We start from the raw sequence: 18,839 nt of genomic DNA on the forward strand, positions 1-18,839 counted from the left end.
TCCACTCATCAAAGCTATTCAATGCTCCGTGGTTTGTCAAGTTACTACTAGCTTACAATACATTTACAGCATTCATACCATTAGTATAATTCACAGAGACTCTAAGGAGGGGCTGACACAAAAGCATTACTGTGGTGATCCCCAAAAAAGGACAGATGAGGCAAATGAAAAGTTCTGAGGTTTTTTTCCAGACTTATGAGTACACTCATAGGGAGGGGACCATATGAATTTGATTATGAATGTGTACTTTTATTGCATGAATACTCAACTTTGGATCATACTGGGAAGAGATATTAATTTATACTGACTCAAAAAACATCCCTTGCCGAGTGATGCATCATTGCATGTGAAATTCTGGATTCCAGGTATGCAATTAAATGCTCTGCTTTTCTAAGCATCTCATCAGCCTTCTGGATAAATGGCCTGAATTGCACAATGTCTTAAAGCCCATGAGCTAATATAGGGTTACTAGGAAGTTTACATGACCACTTGTATGACTTACCTGCCTCACTCACCTAATGTGAATTATAATTGGTTTGAACATAAGGAGAGGCCTAAAGTTTTCCCTATAAATGCTGCAACACAGCCAGAGCTTGAAGTCTTATCATATAGGTCTACAGTTGCTCACAGCAATACAAAGTCCAAGGCACAGAGGAGCAAAGGAGCATGGCTGGTAAGTGAAAAAAAAAAAAAGTCTCTTTGTTCATATGGAATGGGAAAGTGAATAATGTACCATGTGTTAGCTTTCTCTGCAGGGTTGTTTTCTAAAGGGTTCTGATTGTTGAAGTACAAAACATTTTGAGAATTATGCATATGTTGTTTCAGTGTTCTTCTTTTCTGAATTTTACAAAAGACAAGCAAACAAGCAAAAGAAGATAATCCATCCATTGCTATATTATAGTTAAATATTAAAAATATTGTAAAATTGCAAATAGAGCAGAAGTTGTGGCAAACTGCAAACTTTATTTTAGCATGAAATGTAATGAATCAAAGAGTAGGTCAGGTATGAATGAATCTTGTGTTAAGAGCAATACTTACGTGAAGGATACACTACAGACTGAATTTCTTCCTGCAGATCCAGAGTCAGTCATGCCATTTTAACTATTTTTTTTAATTTGTGTGAAAGGCAAAGGCACTTTAAAACACAATCAAAGCAAACAGAAGTCCAGCAGTGAAGTCTTAGGAGAGAGGATATTAAATTAATACCTTTTAGTAAGATTGGCCATGTACTCACTTAGGCCTGACTTGCTGGCACTTGTATAAAAATGTATGGAATCATAGAATAGTGTGAGTTGGAAGGGATATTTAAAGGCCATCTGCTCCAGCTCCCCTGCAATGAGCAGGGACATCTGCAACTAGATCAGGTTGCTCAGGGCCCCATCCACCCTGACCTTGCATTTTTCCAGGAATGGGGCATCTACCACCTCCCTGGGCAACCTGTGCTGCCCTCTGTGTTAAAAACTTCTTTCTTGTATTTCATCTAAATTGAGTCCTTCCGTTTAAAACTATTACTCCATGTCCTATTGCAACAAGCCCTGCTAAAAGTTTGTTCCCAACTTTCTTAATAGGTCCTCTTCATAAATGCATAAAATGAGTCCTGACTTTAAGATTTTGCTACTTTACCTATGCTAGGCAGAGCACATGCTGTGCTAGCTTTATGTGACTTAGGCTTTTCAAGCTAAGGAAAATAATAAAAAAGAACCATCCACAGATCAGGGGCTCAAGTGCAGAACTGACATGCATTGTTTTCCCCTCATGCAGTTTAAGGGAGGCACAGTTACCCCATTCTCACAGTCTAGGAGAAGTGATTGCACAAACTCTTAGAACACAAGTGTTTATCCATGTATCTATTATCTGAAATAATTCCTGTTATTGTCTTGACATTGTGCCAGCATCCCTCACAGCATCTGCTGTTTGCCTGGCCTGGTAGTGGTTAGTTAATGACTATCTGAGTGCAGCTGCTAAGTGTGATACCATCTACATGTTTATTTGTTTAAGAGCAGAACTGAGGCTAGGAGGGAATTGGGTCCATACAATCAGCATAGGGCTATAGATTCTTTCATAAATCTCCTCCTCTAAGCAGAGCTTAAATAAATGGCAAAACACAATTTGATAGGCAAAGCTGAAATACTAGACTGAGTAGAAAAATCCTTTTTTTTAACAAAAGAACTATACAGTAAGGTGGACAGTTAAAACCTTCATCTACAGCAATGGGGGAAAAAACCCACAAACCAATTGTTTCTGCATTGTAACACTTCCTTTTAAGCAATGATTTGCCAATAACTTGGAACATTTTAGCAGGGCTCTCTCTCAAAGCTTCCTCTTGAAATTTCAGACAGCAGTCTATCTTTCTCAACGACAATTTTCTTACTGCATGAAATGCAAGAAGCATTTAATGCAGCCTTTAACAAACAAACTGGTATTTGCTGATCATGATCAGCACTTGCTTGTGAAATACCCAGGATCCAAGAAATACCCAAGCCCAGACTCAGCTGGAGATGTCAGAACTGCAAGCAGATGTTCCTCATGGTACCATGCACAATTTTTTATATAGAAAACTGTGAGGGCTTGTGTGCAGTGGTGTGTGCACAGAGCTGTTTTCACTCCTTCTCTTCCTCTGTCCCTACTCCTCCCATCCCCTGACACACATCCTGCAGACAGACACACCTTTTTTCCCAGAAAATCTTTATGCATTTGTGGGCCAGTCTCTAATGGACCTGCTTTAACAGAATCCAGAAGGTTTTGCATAAAGAAAAGGGAAAAGCACCTAAAAGGTTCCTATAAGTTTGCCTGATTTTTAAAAGGGTTTTGATAGTCTGCAGCACCACTATTGCTACTAAGAATTTAACTTTGTTTCATAGTCTCACACTGAAAATAATTATCTCAGCTTCTTTCTGTCACTTTTAAGCTTCAGTGTCATTACAATTAAGGCGTGAGTTACACCTGCAAGCATCTTGTTTGTGCATTAGCATTGGGAGCGTCTGCCCGCAGAATGGGACAACATGCTGGATTCTCAAAGAGAGGAGCAGAGCAGGGCTGTGATGGGAGCCTGCACAGGGATATTCTTGGATGATGAGTATGCAGCAATAACTGGAAGCTAAAACTTCCAAATGATGTCTTTACTCCATTCCAATGGAAGACATACATGCGTAAATGGGAGAGGTAGGGAAATACATTTCAGTATCATAGGCTATAAATAATAGGTGCTGTGTGACTATGTGGGAGCTGTCAGGAGAGTCCAGCATAGGTTCATCCCAGTCTCTGCACTGCCAGTTTGGCTTATTCCTCTGTCCTGGTCCCATGGTAGTTTTTGAAGGTCAGATATTAGTGCATGTCACTAGTATGTCACTGTCAGCCTCCCTTCTGAAGAAGCCATCTCATCTAGAATGAGCCAAGATCTCAAGAGAAGATCTGAGCCCAGCTAACAGGGTACCCCTCTTACACAAACAATATGGAAGATGATTGTGCCAAGTTCTGCTGTCTTCAAAGGAAGGTTATTGTCAAACTTCAGCAAGAATCAGGAACTTCAGGAAGGCTTCAGGCTGCAGCAGGCTGCAAGCTTCCATTCCAAATGTCCCTACTGTTTAAGCCATGTGCGTGGAAGAAGAAGACAGAAAGTAAGATGTCTTGGACAATACGTAAGGCTCAGAAGAGACCTTGGCCAAATATTTTTCCGTATGGACCTGATCATTCTACATCAGGTGGTTCTAGTCTTGAAAAGTACTGATGTGGGTCAGTCCACACCACTGTTCCAGGGACCCAGGTCTCTCCCTAGTTGGGTCACAAATAAAGCAAAGCTGTAGAAAACCCCTTGAATTCCTGTATCTAGGATAGCAGGAGTGGGGGCTGCTGGTGGAATTTTTTGCTTAATTATTCAAAAACGGGATGTGATAAGAGATAGGATAGCCCAGACTTCTCAGGATACTGAATCACAGAATCAGAATAATTTAGGTTGAGAAAGACCTGTAAGATCATCGAGTCCACTGAGGCGGTCCCAATGAGTCATGGCCATGTGGTTGCAGCATGATGCTTTAGGGATATGTTAAAAAAGAGCTGTGCTCAGAAAGAACATAGGAGCAGATAGATTATTACAGGTAATAATTTCCCATCCTGAACAAAAGCACAATTAATAAAATAAAGTATCACTGAGGATTCATACAGACTTGGTGTGAAAGAAAATATTAGAAAGAAGGAGAGAAAGGAGTATACTGAGGGGAATTTGACTGTTACCAAATATATCCTTCACTGTTCAGTGCTGAAACTCTTAGTCCTAGATATTAATTTCTTTAACAGTTACTGAGATGAGGGAAAAAAATCTGGGTATTACTGGAAAAGGATGTTATGAATGATATGACTGGACCAGTCTGCAAAAGATGATTCTAATATACCTTCTGGGTACATGAAACAATATACTAAGGTGGCATATAGCTTCGATTTTCTGAGGTACAAAGAGTTTTCTCTTGCTATCCACGGAATTTCAAGCACCTGCCTGTACAGTCCCTACATTTACAGCCACCACTCAAGCTCTGCAAACACTACTTGGCCAGGAAGCTGCCTGGGTCAGATGCATTGTGCTTGACTGACTGCGCGTTCTGACTAGTGTTAGTATTTCTCATTAATTTAACCCTCATTCTCAACCTTTGCCCATCATCTTTAATCCAAAGGTCCAGTGTGTATCATTCATCTGTTTTACAAACAAAGCACACCAGAGGCCCGCAAGGCAACTTAGGCTGAGCTGGGAATAAACACCAGAAGCTGACACAACAGCCACAACTTGTTCTTCCTGACATACTGTCTGCCAGCATAAATGAACTGTTGTTCTTTTTCTTTCAACACTAACTTCCTATCAAAGCAACTAACCTTCCTATCAAAGAAAAATGGTTTGCTGTGTACCCAAGGATAGCCTGAAACCTTATATTTATTCTGAAAATTGTTTGTGTGACATTTAATAGTATTTAAAAGTACAGATAGGAGAGTATGTCTTAACATCAAAATTTCTAATCAAATTCTAGACATTTTAAATTTAAGAACTAGTCTTATCACAATTGGGCTTTGCAAGTGATAAACCATGGTCCCTCTTAAGATTAAATACAATTAATGAACAGAGGTCTGAATCACAGCCAGGTAAAAACTGTTTCTTGTAACAACACCTTTTTATAAGAAACAGGAATGAAACACGTCTCTATGTGAAATGGGTTGAGCAAGGTTCAATTCTAGACTTTCTAAATGTGATCCAAACCTGATAACAGAACAATTTGGGCTACTGAAGGCTGAGCCCAGCCAACTAAAATGATGGAATTTGGGAACGTGTACAGCTATGCCCAGTCCAGCATGATGGGTATCCCTGAGAGGTATCTGTAAGATGTGCGTTGAGTTTATCAAATTTTACAGGTAGTTTCATAAAAGTATCAAAATTAGTCTCTTTCTTAATAGAAAGTGGAGCCACCTGCAAAGCATAAACAAAATTCACTCTCCTTGAAATTAAGTGGAAGATTTTTGTGCATAAATTGGCATTGCCAATAGCATGGTCAGAGATGTCTTATGAAAAAATAGTAGTGCACCAGCTGAAAACAATGATAGATATTATATCACAAGTCACAACTGTACTTACCTTTTGTCACTGTAGTGTGTCATGCAAATATGACGTGGAATGCTTGTCTATTGAACAGAGTTAAACAGAAATCATATGATAAATGAAAAAATGGTTCTTTAAATTTGGCCCTGATTGGACCTGAGGCAGAGACAATAGATTGGTCATTGTTTTGCAATTACTACAATGCCAGGGGAGGGGGGCGGGAAGCAGCTCAAAACCAACAGATTTAAGGAATTAATTTAAAGAAAAAGTCCCTGTAAATATTGCTCATGAAGTATTTCAAATTAAAAACAGTGTTTTACAAGAAGGAGTTATGCTCTATCATTATAGTATAAAGAAAAGCAGCTAAACGCTGAAGTTCTTATAACTTTAAATACATTGAAAAACTCTTAACAAGTGGCCAGACTGTTAGGAATAAATATTGTCCAAGCTTCAGATGTTAAGTTGCAAGGAAACAAGATGAGGATGTGAGGACTGAGAGAGAAAAAAAATGAATAAAAAATAAATCGTCAAGCCCCCCTGGTCAGATCAAGGCTGGGGGCAAAGGCAGCCTCTCAAGCTCCACCCCCAGAGGAAACATTGCAAACAGATTTTAAGAAGTGAAAGGCACCAGTCATTCCTTGAGCCAGCAGAAGTAGAGGAGGTCATTCAGAGGAAGCTTCAGAAGCTGCCTACAGAGGACGTATTGATCAGATATGGGCCAAGGTGAGCAAGGGGGAAGCCCATCCTGTGATGCTGTTAGTTACTTTCTTACATCCATACATCATGTTCAGCTCTGTAATGGACACTGAGAGATCACTACTTCTCTAAGGAGTTTTGATCCAAGAAAAAAAGTAATAGAAAATTCTTCCATCAAGAGTCAGGAGAAGGATTTTCATGGGAATTGCATTTTTTCATTTATTGTGTGCATGGGAAAAGCAAGCTTATCAGAACGAGGTTTGGCAGCACAGGTATATGAACTGACATAAAAATGTTGTATTTTGCAAATAGGAGGGGAAAGTCGGCAGCTATTTGGAGTTGTCAGAAAAGTGCAAATGATAGACTGACAAATCTGACATGAGAGAAAGAAGCAAAGCAGAATGTATCATTGCAAAGGCTGAGGAAGGCTGCAATGAGCAGAGAAGGCTGAAACCTGAAGTTAAGGCAGAGAGTATACAAAAATTTGGGGGGTTTTTTGGCAGTTGCTTTGTTGCTGTGGTGGGTTTTTGCTCACGTGCTAATATTTATAGATATGCAAACTGACCTTTATTATAAATCATCCCATGCTGATTTTCCAACTCCTGCCTTTTTAAAGGCAAAACTGCCTGAGCCCTCAGCTCGTTCTACAATAGATGTGTTTCACTGCTAAGTTGCAGAAGACTTTTTTTTAATAGTAGATATGTTCCTCAGAAAATCATTCATGCTTCTCGCATCAATACTGTCAAAAACCCATGTTCCTCTCCATTTGGACTGTGACTACATTGCTAAAACTACCAATGTAGTTATTTTAAGGCTTGTCTGAACTTGATAAATTTAAGACCATGCTGTAAAAAAATCTTTACATTAATAAATCTGGTTGAACATAGGATGATTATTTTTTTACTCAATGATGGCACAGGGTAACAATTTTCCACTCCTAAGCACCACACTCTTACTCTTCCCTATTCTCCCTCTTCGCAGGGGGAGAAAAAATCTTTTTCTTCTGTACTTCTGCACTTCATTTAAACTATCAAGCCATCTCTTACTTGAAATCCCTCCATAGGCTCTGATGATGTCAGAGCTAAGCCAATCTCAGATGCTTATTCTCTGGCCTTTGATTGAAGCCATAGTTCACATGCAAGAACTTTCTACAGCATATTTTAGTAGTGTCCTCTCTCCAATTCTGCCACCTCTCCCAGCGCCAAATGACAGCCCATGTTCTTGTTAGGTGCTTCCAACAGTGGCAGCTGTGGGACATAATGGAGCTAGAGATGGCATCATGGCTTAAAATACACAACTGTTTTCCAGCTCAGTCAGGTTTCTTTATTCCTCATTCACAGGCACCAAGGCTGTGCCTCTGTTAGGATGACACCATGTCAGAACGAATGACACTGTGATAGAATTGAGTTCAGCCAGATTTTTATCCAAGTAACTCACAAATATTCAATTCTCTCAGGTTTCTCTTCTCTTAGATGCCTTTCTGATTTTCCTTTAGTACAGGATACACTACTCCTATATTTAATTATGCAGATAATCTCTAACAGCCTATGCAAGATGGAGTCTCTTTAAGAAAAACAAAGCTCACATCTAAATTATTTTTAATTTTGGTGGAAGCCTCACATGGTTACCAGTCACCTGTAGAAAGTAATTCTTCAGCGTGTGTTTGTGATCCTTCCTCTTTGGATGTACCCTCAAGTTTTCTTGCTCTTCTCATTTTTTTCTAGCTGCAACGCAGCCAAGTACCAACTGGCATCTGAAAGAAAATGCAAGAGAACACCACACAAGTAAATTTTCTAGTGAAGAACTGATTGTGAGGAGAGGACAGGCCTTCAGTATCACCTTCAATGGAACAGAAAAGCCTGAGCAAAATTTAATATTCCTTGCAGAAACAGGTATGGTCCCCAGCTTCTTTCACAAAGAGAGTAATGCTGCCTCGGGATATTCTTTTGGCCTTATATGCACTACAGAGCAGCAAGAGAATACCTCAGAGCCAACATGCTCGTTCACATAGCCATGGAACTGTGTGAGGTGCTTGTTGTATTACTCCTATCTCAGTAAGCAGCCACAGCTTCCTTCAGTGGCCAATATATGGCACAAATTCCTCTGAGAGGAGAGCTACATCCCTGCTGAGTTTGTTGATGACTAAATCTCTATTTCAGCAAGGCATGGAAAAAAAAAGTTGTTTCTTTTTCTTAAAAGGTCCAAAACCCTCAAAGGCAACCAAGACCCTGGCCACGTTTGGTATCTCCAGCACAGAGAGCAAGGAGGGCTGGAGTGCAGTTCTACAGTCCACCAGTTCCAACTCTGTGAGCGTCTCCATTTCCAGCCCGCATAATGCTGTCATTGGACGTTACAAGCTGAGTGTTCAACTCGGCAGCTCCTCTCCAGCAAGTCTTGGCACTTTTGTTTTGCTTTTTAACCCTTGGTCTTCAGGTATGACTATGCCGAAATTCCTCTAAAGACCTAAGTTGCTTTTAGCTTCATTAACATTTGCAGCTTCTCCATTTGATCAATACTTTAATGTAGCAGCTGGACATTGACAACATAATGTATCAGTGACCAAAAAAAATGTGTCTAACAGTTTCTTAGGACCTTCTGGTACGAAAAATCAGCTCTGTAGCATATACATACTGGAGAGCTCACTGTCCTAAAAGATAAGGTTCTGCTTTTGACAGAGCGTGCCTACTGCTGCACAAGTTTAGAAGAGTGTGTCTGGCCTCTACAGAATCAAAAAAAGAGTCATATTTACCATTTTCTCACAGATTTGGCAGTGTCATACCTCCCTCTTCACTCAGACACCTCCCACCCCTTTCTCTAATTGTAGAAGATCCCGAGTTGCATGATCTGTTTATAGCAGCAAGAACAGCAAAGGGTGGCTATCTGTTAGCACTCTTACAGACAGAGAGCAAGACTCCTGAGGTTTTGTTTTATTTTGCCTTCCATATTTGTACATCTCTCTGTTTTGGTTTTTCAGGTGATGATGTGTTCATGCCTAACAAGGCTGAGTGTGAGGAATATGTGCTAGAAGAGTTTGGCATAATTTTTGCAGGCAATAAAAATCATATCAGCAGCTTTGGATGGAATTTTGGCCAGGTAAATGTAGCACTGAAACACCATATATTGTTTTTGCATGAACTGGGTCATCTGCTTTTTCCAGTTCGTTGCGTATCTATGAAGTGCAGGACTCTGGTGTTGAAATCAGCACTTGTGCCAAGCCCTGTTTCACTGGTCAATACGAGGATTTGTAATTTACTAGTCCCTGTTCTGCCTTGGAAGTGCAGCCAGCAGACACCTTTATGTCTTTACTAAGACTAAGTAGCCTTAGAGTAGTAAAGTACTGCAGGAATGCTGGGAGGCTTCAAGTCCACAGATTCCAAGCTTTGAAAAGCTCTGTGAGCTCTGATCTTCAGAGTCTGTTGTGGCCACATTTTTATATGGTAATGCCTGGCTGAGCTCTGCAGCACTTCATTTGGTGATTAACAAAAAACATTCAATGCTTATATGGCTCTCTGCATCCTGATTTTTTGTAAACTAATCTGTGTTTCCACAACACTGATTTATTTCTGTACCATAGTTTCAAGGAGATATCCTCAATATTTGCCTCTCCATAATGGATCGAAGTTTATACTACCGTCAGGATCCTGTCACTGATGTATCTCACCGACATGACCCCAGGTATCTGGGCCGTGTTCTCAGTGCAATGGTAAGCAACATGTTCAAAAAGTCCAAACTACTAAGTGTCCTTTAAAAGTAGTCAATGAAAGTAAATATGAAGACATTTCTTAGAGAATTTTAGGCCACTGTATGCACCAGACATTATGGGTGGTGAAGTATGGGCCAGAGAAACCCCTACGTGGTCATCTGATCTGAGCCTCCTAGATTTATCTCCTCTGGGGTAGTTCTGATACTTATCACTTTGATATCCAGGAGTCGAACTGAAAATATAAGACATGGGGTGGTTGAGGGACCAGTTCCTTGGAGGTCTTTAGTCCAGCCAGCCATCTGAAGTGGAAGTACAGTGGTACTTCTGTACTACTACTGTAGATCAGCTTAGCCATGGATTTGCCAGGCTGCTTTGAAGATCTCCAAGGAAGGAGGTTTTGTGGCCTCTGTGGGTGACCAGTCCAGAGCTGCACTACCCTCCTAATGAGGAATTTGTCTCTTATGTCAAATATGATTTTCCCAAGTGACAGCTTTCTGCTGTTGCCTCTTGGTATATAAAAGAGAAAGGTTTGTTAGAACACACATTCAAATTGTATGCTGGTTGTAAGCTGGTTTTACATTCCCCCCATCCTCCTTAACCAGACAGAACTAGGCCACTGCACTCAACTTCTCCCTGTAGATTGTGTGCTCCAGGACCCCTGACCATTTGGGTAGCCCTCCCTCCTGAGTCCTCTTCAGTGTCTCAACATCCCCTTGAACTGAGAGACCCAAAACTAGAGACAGGACTCCTGGCACAGCCTTGCTAGGGATAATTAAAGGGGGTTAACAACCTCCCTCAACCTCCTGGTCACACTTTTCCCAGTGCTGTCTACTGTGAGCTTTCCCTTTTTGAGGAGGGAGCACTGTTGGCTCAAATTCAATATGGCATTTTCTGTAACTCCCAGGCCCCTTTCAGACAGGTAGTAAATTCTTAATTTACCTCATCATAGATTTAGTGAATATCTTTTCAGGTCAACGCCAATGATGACCTAGGGGTGGTGCTAGGAAACTGGAGTGGAAAATATGAGGGTGGTAAAAATCCCAGCAGTTGGACGGGAAGTGGTGAAATTCTGCAAAGCTGGAAGAAATCAGGATTCAAACCTGTTAAATATGGACAATGTTGGGTTTTTGCAGCAGTATTGACTACAGGTATGTTTTATGTCACGCACATGACTGACATTGCACAGATTCTGTTAAATGAAGCACTAATAATACTTCCTATATGGAAGTCTCTGAAGACATTACTATGCTATATGAAACCTGCAGAAATATTGCTTCCTGACTGTGGTTTTCCCTTCACTCTTTAGTGCTTAGATGTCTGGGGATTCCCACTCGTACAATTACAAACTTCAGTTCTGCCCATGATGCAGATGAAAATCTGCGTGTGGATGAGTTTTATGATGCAGATGGAAATCATTTGGAGAGGGGAGCTGACAGCATATGGTAAGGCTCAATATTTAATATTAGAGCTTGTCAATGCCTATAGTGTCTTCAGGTGCAGAGCATAGATTCTAATGGCAAATGCTTTATCTTCTTAAAAATTGCCTTAAAAACTACTACACGCACAGAGACGATCAATAAAAAATCCTACAAAATAATAGTACAAGACGTGGTATTTTCATTCTTTCTCAGTTAAAGAAAGAATTGTGACACAAATTACAACAGTTCAAACAAGCTTGCATTCAGCAAAGAGCAGAAGTAGTCCTCATTTTTTGACTGTTTACTCCCCTTCTTGTTCTGGACCCATTCCAAATATAAGTGACATGTATAACTGTAGCTTCATGCCAGAAGGAAACCAGCTATAACTAAGGAAGTGCATGGGCCCAAAGCTTTTGGAGAAGAATAGGCTCAAGGCATTTTGTATAACTTCACAAATTTGTTTTCTGCCCTTGAACATTTATATTTATCCCACAATGCAATTTTCAGCACCTTTCTAGTTAATGTAGTCAGGGTCAGGGTAGAAGTGGTGAGTCTCAGATAAGAACCTGTGCAAATGAAGGCATTTGATCCATTTAACTAAAATGGCTGATTAAAGGATGTGGACAGGAACCCATGAATACATACTAGTGGCTTACTTTGTTCATTCTTGCACACAGGAATTTCCATGTCTGGAATGAAAGCTGGTTTACACGCAACGACTTGGGCCCCTCATACAGTGGATGGCAAGTTCTGGATGCAACTCCCCAAGAACAAAGTGGAGGTATTCAAATTTTATTTCAAGAATAATGTTGAAAAATTATAAAGTCAGTCACTTTTAGAGAGAAGGGGAAAAAAAGTAAAATCATTGTACAAGCAATTTGTCAACCTGCTCAGAAATCGCTGCAGAAGAAAATACTTTATCGGTTGCATTAGAAAACCTTCAGATCATCTGTGGATGCCAAGAAAGAAGCTAGACTTCCAGGAGCAGTTTTTAAAGAAATTCCTGTATTTCCAATGTAGGTATCAAAGGCTATTGAAAATTAAGGGATAATATAAAATAAGTCAAGTGTACTCTCAGAATAAACACAAGATACATTGATGACTGGCCTGGTATGAGGGTTTATGTGGATGAAAGGGCTTGAATGGGACAGCAGCATTGGGTAATTCAGGAGTCAGTGATAAATATCTGTCTAATAATCTGCTTACTGTCAAAGACCTAATTATGCCTAAATTCTTTTTCCTTGATGCTGTAGGAATTTATCAGTGTGGTCCTGCCTCACGGTATGCCATCAAAGAAGGAGAAGTAGATCTGGACTACGACTGCCCATTCGTGTTTGCAGAAGTGAATGCAGACTGTATGTACTGGAATTACGACTCTGCAACTGGAAAGAAAACTTTAATATTCTCTAAATCTACAGAAATTGGTGTCTCCATCAGTACAAAGGCAGTTGGTAGAGATGATCGTGTAGATGTCACCAGTGATTATAAATATGAGGAAGGTAAGTAAAACCGCTGGTTCTTCTGATCACACAGCTGCTTCATTCCCAAAAGTATATAAACTTGGAGTCTCTTTGTGGGAAATTTTGTGCCTTTATAAAGTAGGAGCAGAATTTATACTTTATATATTCAATTCCTACAGAATAGGGAAGAAAAGGTACTGAGTGAAAAAAATACTGCCTTGCCTTTTCTGATATGGAGTTGCTTTGTGGGACGTAAATAAGGCAAGTCCAAGTATCCCCAAAGAAAGCATTTACTGTTCCATCTGCCTATTGCTGACATGCAATGTCTGCCTCTGCTTAGTGAGAACTAGGCTACAGCTCAGTTATTTGTCTGCAGGATGAAAGGCCTGTTACAGAAACCTAAGCTAAACCAGCACTTAGGCCCAGGAGAACAAACTCTTTCAAAGGGTCCAAGAGCACGGCACCTTGTCAGCCCTTCGGGTCTGATTGTGCCCATTTGTGTTTCTCTTTTTCCTTTGCTCATGAGCAGCTTCTGCTTTCCCTGTTAAACTGTCATTACCTCAATCCATGAGCCTTCTCCCCTCCTATGGAAATGGGGAATGAGGTGCTGGGTGGATGGTTGGCTGCCAGCCAGAGTCAAATCACCACACAGTGCCATCAGCTTTCCCCAACATTTGGGGCCTTCTCTGTACTAGCAAATAAGAATTCACATTTCTAAATGTTACAGCCATAAAAAGGGATAAAAATGGGGAAAGAGAAACTTTAGACTTAAGATTTTATGTTAAAAAAAAAACTTTTTAGAAGGACAGTGACATTACTGACTGCAGATCCAGAAAATGAGGTATTTCCACCTTCTGTGGAAAACAGAAGGTCTATTTATCTCTAAATACAGACACTACGTCCTTCTAGCTTGTCTCTAGTAGCCATGTAAAATAAGAGATGCATGTTAACTGTTGAGGATCATTTTCATGGCTCTCCCTGACAGGTTCTGCAAAAGAAAGAGATATTTTTAAAAAAGCCCGTAAGAAGCTAGGACTTGAGGATAAATTTGATCCTACAGCACCGACACAAGAGGAAATTGAACAGAAGCCTGACATCTCAGGGAAATTCAAGGTGGCTGGCTCTTTAGAAGTTGGCAAAGATCTCAACCTACTTCTGGTTCTTGAAAATTTACAATCTGATGCTAAGACTGTAAATGTAAATATGACTGCATGGAGTACTCTGTATACTAGAAGACCAGTTAATGAGATCTGGAAGGACTCCATATCTGTCACTCTGGCTCCAAAGGAAGGTAATTTTTCAAATAACTTTTAATCATAATGGTTTTATCAGTAAATGGGCATTGGAGGCTGGTCAGCTTGGGGGAAACAGCTCTAACAAACAGCAATCTTAAATCCCTACAAAGAAAAGGCTGAGAAAAATATTACATTGCACATACATTAACAAGGCATGTGTCCCACTATCATGTTCCCAGGTACTTTTCACATTTTGGAAAATGTTACCATTAGGAGCCTGGGATAAGAGATATATCAGCATCTCTGAAGTGAGGTGAAAGATCATTGAATCACAACTGATAGTATCCTGTATATTAATCTTAGGCTTCAAGTCATTAGCAAGAAGCAGAAATAATAATTAATTTCTTTAGTATGTAACTTAACTTCTGGAGAGGCACCAGTAAACTCCTTAAACTCCCACTGTTGCATCTTTCAGAGCGATAGGGAGGAAAACAAGCCAGGCAATACAGTAATAGGGAATGGAGAAGGGATAACATTGAAAAAATCACTATCTATCTAAAGCAAACTGATAGACTTGCATGAATTAATTTTGGCAGTGATGGCTGAAGGCCCTCCTAGTCCTAGTCACAGCATAAAAGGAAAATATTAATGTTAGGTATGAAGCTCTGTGGGCTTATAAAAGCATGTACCAATTCCTTTTTTTTTTTTCCTTCCAGAAAAACAATTTCCCATTAAGATAAAGTATCCTGAATACCAGCAGCAGTTAACTACAGACAAAACAATCCAGGTCACAGCTTTATGTCATGTAGAAGATGGGGTTCAAGTGCTCGTGCAAAGAAACATCACCCTGGACAATCCTGCCATCGACATACAGGTAAATTTCCTTTTCTGTAACTGCAGTGGCAGAGAAAAGGGAAAGTGAGCTCTTCATGAGCACTTTCTTCCCTGAAAGGAATGTTCTGCTCACATTCTGCCACGGTCCATCACAGCATCTCATAATACCTCCTCTTCTGATGCCTGAAAAGGCTCAGATAGAAAAGACCACTGAGAACCTGGCCTCACAAGCATTTTCTTTGCACAGGTACTTGGTGAAGCAAAAGTGAATGAAGAGGTGGTTGTGGAAGTGGCATTTACCAATCCTATCAATACAGAGGTGAAGGACTGTGTGCTGCAGGTGGAAGGCAGTGACCTGCTCCAAGGAATCCTGGAGTTACGGTAAGTATGAGAAATGTCTGATTTCTGCTGTCAAAGATACATGAGCAAGAATGTGGGCATGGATGAGTTGGAACTGGACTATGGGATGAGACATCATTTTCTTCTTGCTGTAACTTGGGAGGCCACTCAGTGTGTAACATCTCATAACAAAGCACACAGCAATGAACCAGCCCTTCATCTAGGCTGGGCTTTGGCTCCATGGTTTGGGAGGTCAAATAATTGCTGTCATAATTGGACAGAACTTGTTTTCCTGCCTATCTAGCAGGAGCACACAGTTCCAGGAAAAAAAATTCATGCTTACCCAAGCTGTAAATGTTGCTGAGGCTGTCTATTCTGCTATAGGCCGGACAGGTTACACCTTCTTGTTCTGATCAAAGGCCAACAATAGGATACATGACTATTTCTGTCCATACTTACCCAAATTACAACCTATATTAACAAGGATATTTTTTTCACTTTATTAAATGGACTGCAGGTGCCAATCTGGGTGCTCAGCATTCTAAACAAATTGTATTTATATCCGACAGGTAGAAATACATGTAAAAAGCAGATACACCAGTCTCAGCTTTGGGAACAAAAATTAATACTGTTTAGACACAGGTTGTGCTCTCACAGGGTGGGACCTCTGAAAAGCACAAAGCCAAGTCTGCTCCATGCTTAGCATATCAACAGATCCTCACAAACGCAGTTATTTCTGGAAAATACCTGGGATATGGGAACATGCTCTTTAACTGAATACACAGGCAAACACAAACAAACAAACACAGCAACTTAACATTGCCATTTGCACTTGAGCAATTAGGAAAGTCCATCCCATCATTTATAAGCTCTCCCGAGGGAATTTACCAGCCTCATGTTGTCCATCCCATACAATTTTATCCTCAGGCAAGACAAGACAATATTACAGGGTAAGGGAAAAACATTAACAAGAGTTTGCAAGAATTACAAAATACACTGGTGTAAAACATTTTAACCTCCATTCAAAATTTGCTGCTCTGTAAACACCGAGGTTTTCTTGGTGCTATAATCTATTCTAATTCAGGCATTGGAATTAACATTCTTCATGCTCTCTGATTATATTTTGCAATGATTCAGTAATGTGTCTTACACCCTCTGTTCTGCATTAAGTCTTATCTCACATATTATTATGTCCCTCTTTGTGGGCCTATCTGGGTTACTGCATAATGAATTTGTGAGAGCCCTAATGTATGGATTTGAGTCTTTAAATATTTATCAGATAGCCAAGTCATGTGTGGTCTTTTCATGGCTATCTTACTTTGAAGTGATAAGAATTCTTACTCCAGGTGAAAGATGATTAGTGAAGAAACTCAAGCATGATGCATAAGCCTGTTTTCAACTTATATTTTCCCTCTGTTTCCTTTCTTGTAGCATACCACCACTGAAAGCCAGTGAGAAATCCAGTACCAAGTTTAAACTTATCCCTTCAGAGGCGGGTCCCAAACATCTACTTGTTAATTTCTCCTGTGATAAATTTGCAGATATCAAGACCTTTAAGATGGTAAATGTGATTAACTAACATGAAGATATACAAGGAGTGGTCTGTGTGTGTATAAACGGAACAAAATGTGATAAGAAATCTTGTATAGAAAACAATGAGATAATCAGCAAAAGAAATCTTCACTTCCTCTGATAAAGGGTCACCAACATCAAATCATTGCAATTTGACATTGCAATTTTAAATCAGCTGAGGAATGGTTGATTCCTCATTTACTGTTTTGAGTGTCCATGTTATTAAAAAGAACATTTTACCTTCTACTTAGAGACTGACTTTTGTGTGGCTTTCTTTGGAATTAAATCCTCCTGGCTCCAGGTGTCTCTGCACAAACATTCATAAACTCATTGTTACATATTGAAAGCCTTATCCAGTGGACTTCCAAAGCAGTGTTTCTCCTTACTGGAACTGTGATACTAGAAAAGAGTGAGGGTGACTTGCACAATTTATGTCATTTAGCTTTGCCTTCTTTGCTACAAACTTTGTCCTGACATTTTTCCTGGTTTTTTGTTTTGTTTTTTTTTTTGGCAAATCACAGTGACCAAATGAGGCATAGGAAATGTTCAACAGGAATTTGGGTGGTGTCCAATTTGAGAGCCATTCATCAAACATTGGGGTAATTGCTCAGCTCAGTGTACATATTTTAGCTTTTGATATTTTGCACTTGCTGAAAGTCTTCTTTGGGAATAAAAGGCAGGGTAATCTTAAGTCTGAGGGTACTTTGACTTGAGAAGAGTTAGGAATCCTTCACTACAGATTATGTGTCAGGAAGTCATCTCTCAGATTCGAGTTTAGTAAAACAAACTTAAAGCCTTTATGGGAGGACTGGTACAGGCTAAATGATGGATTCCAGTGAAGTAGGGGTAGCCCAGTGAGTGACTTGGTTTATGGGCAATAACTGTGTAAGAGTATGTCAAGCTCTGACTGAAAATGACTGTGTAGGTAAAGTGGCTGGAAAGCCAAGCTGCTGCTCTATTGCAGTGTTGGGCCAGGAAGCAATAAAATCTTAACTCTGTGCCCCAACTTCCACCACACTACACAGGGTACTGTGACTTGTCATGAGGACTTCTCACGGTTGAGGAGCCCAAGCTCAGATTGGTTTTAAAGTTCTTTTGTCCTTGTAGCCTGCAGAATTGCTTTAGAAGGGCACCTGCAGCCACCCTGGTTTCCTGCTGCCAGTCACAGGATGTCAGTATGAGACCACACTGGACATAAAATGGGATGAGCTGCAGAGAGGCTGTGCAAGGCACCCACATTAGTATCTTCTCTTTTTTCCTGATGTTCCTCAAGACTTGCCAGAGCCAAGAGTTCTCATTGTGTAAATCATGGATTCATAGAATGGCTTGGGTTGGAAGGGACCTCAAAGATAATCTAGTTCCAATCCCCCTGTTTTGGTCATTAGACCAGGTTGCTCATAGCCCCATCCAAGCTGGCCTTGAACACTTCCAGGGATGGGGCAGCCACAGCTTCTCTGGGCAACCTGTGCCAGGGCCTCAGCACCCTCACAGGGAAGAATTCTTTTCTAATATCCAATCTAAACCTACTCGGTGTCAGTTTGAAGCCATTCCCCCTTGTCCTGTCACTCCACACCCTTGTAAATAGTCTCTCTCCATCTTTCTTGTAGGCTCCCTTCAGATGCTGGCGGGCCACAATTAAATCACCCAAAAGCCTTCTCTTTTCCAGGCTGAAGAAACACAGTTCCCTCAGACTTCCTCACAGGAGAGGGGCTCAATCCCTCTGATTTTCTTGGTGGCCTCCTCTGGGCTACAGTAAGCCACAGCAGATTTCAAGTTCAAGCACAGCCTTGAGTTTAGAATGTAGATACACACTTAATGACTTCTTTTTACATCTCTTGTGTGTGTGAAACACCCAGAGTGTGCTAAAGTCAAGTGAATTGCACGAGCAGAAACGGAAGAAACCTTTAAATCAGACCTTCCCCTGCAACACCATGCACATGAAGTTAATGTGTCTAACTAAAAGACAACTCCAATACAGACTCACAGAAGAGATTCTGAAATGGGGGG

The 18,839-nt window shown here is 40.4% G+C and overlaps 1 protein-coding gene across 1 annotated transcript; it reads left to right on the plus strand.

Moving 5' to 3' along the window:
- The first annotated feature begins 6,221 nt into the window (after window positions 1–6,221).
- On the plus strand, window positions 6,222–17,056 carry LOC138121216 (protein-glutamine gamma-glutamyltransferase E-like). The gene is made up of 13 exons (XM_069034482.1): window positions 6,222–6,298; window positions 7,996–8,163; window positions 8,471–8,704; window positions 9,246–9,364; window positions 9,846–9,974; window positions 10,945–11,122; window positions 11,281–11,416; window positions 12,070–12,173; window positions 12,646–12,891; window positions 13,838–14,143; window positions 14,804–14,961; window positions 15,169–15,302; window positions 16,692–17,056. The coding sequence occupies exons 1-13, from the start codon at window positions 6,289–6,291 to the stop codon at window positions 16,837–16,839; spliced, it is 2,070 nt and encodes a 689-aa protein (XP_068890583.1). The 5' UTR covers window positions 6,222–6,288; the 3' UTR covers window positions 16,840–17,056.
- The last annotated feature ends 1,783 nt before the right edge of the window (window positions 17,057–18,839 follow it).

Source organism: Aphelocoma coerulescens, chromosome 20, assembly GCF_041296385.1.
Source record: "Aphelocoma coerulescens isolate FSJ_1873_10779 chromosome 20, UR_Acoe_1.0, whole genome shotgun sequence".
Lineage (NCBI taxonomy): Eukaryota > Metazoa > Chordata > Aves > Passeriformes > Corvidae > Aphelocoma > Aphelocoma coerulescens.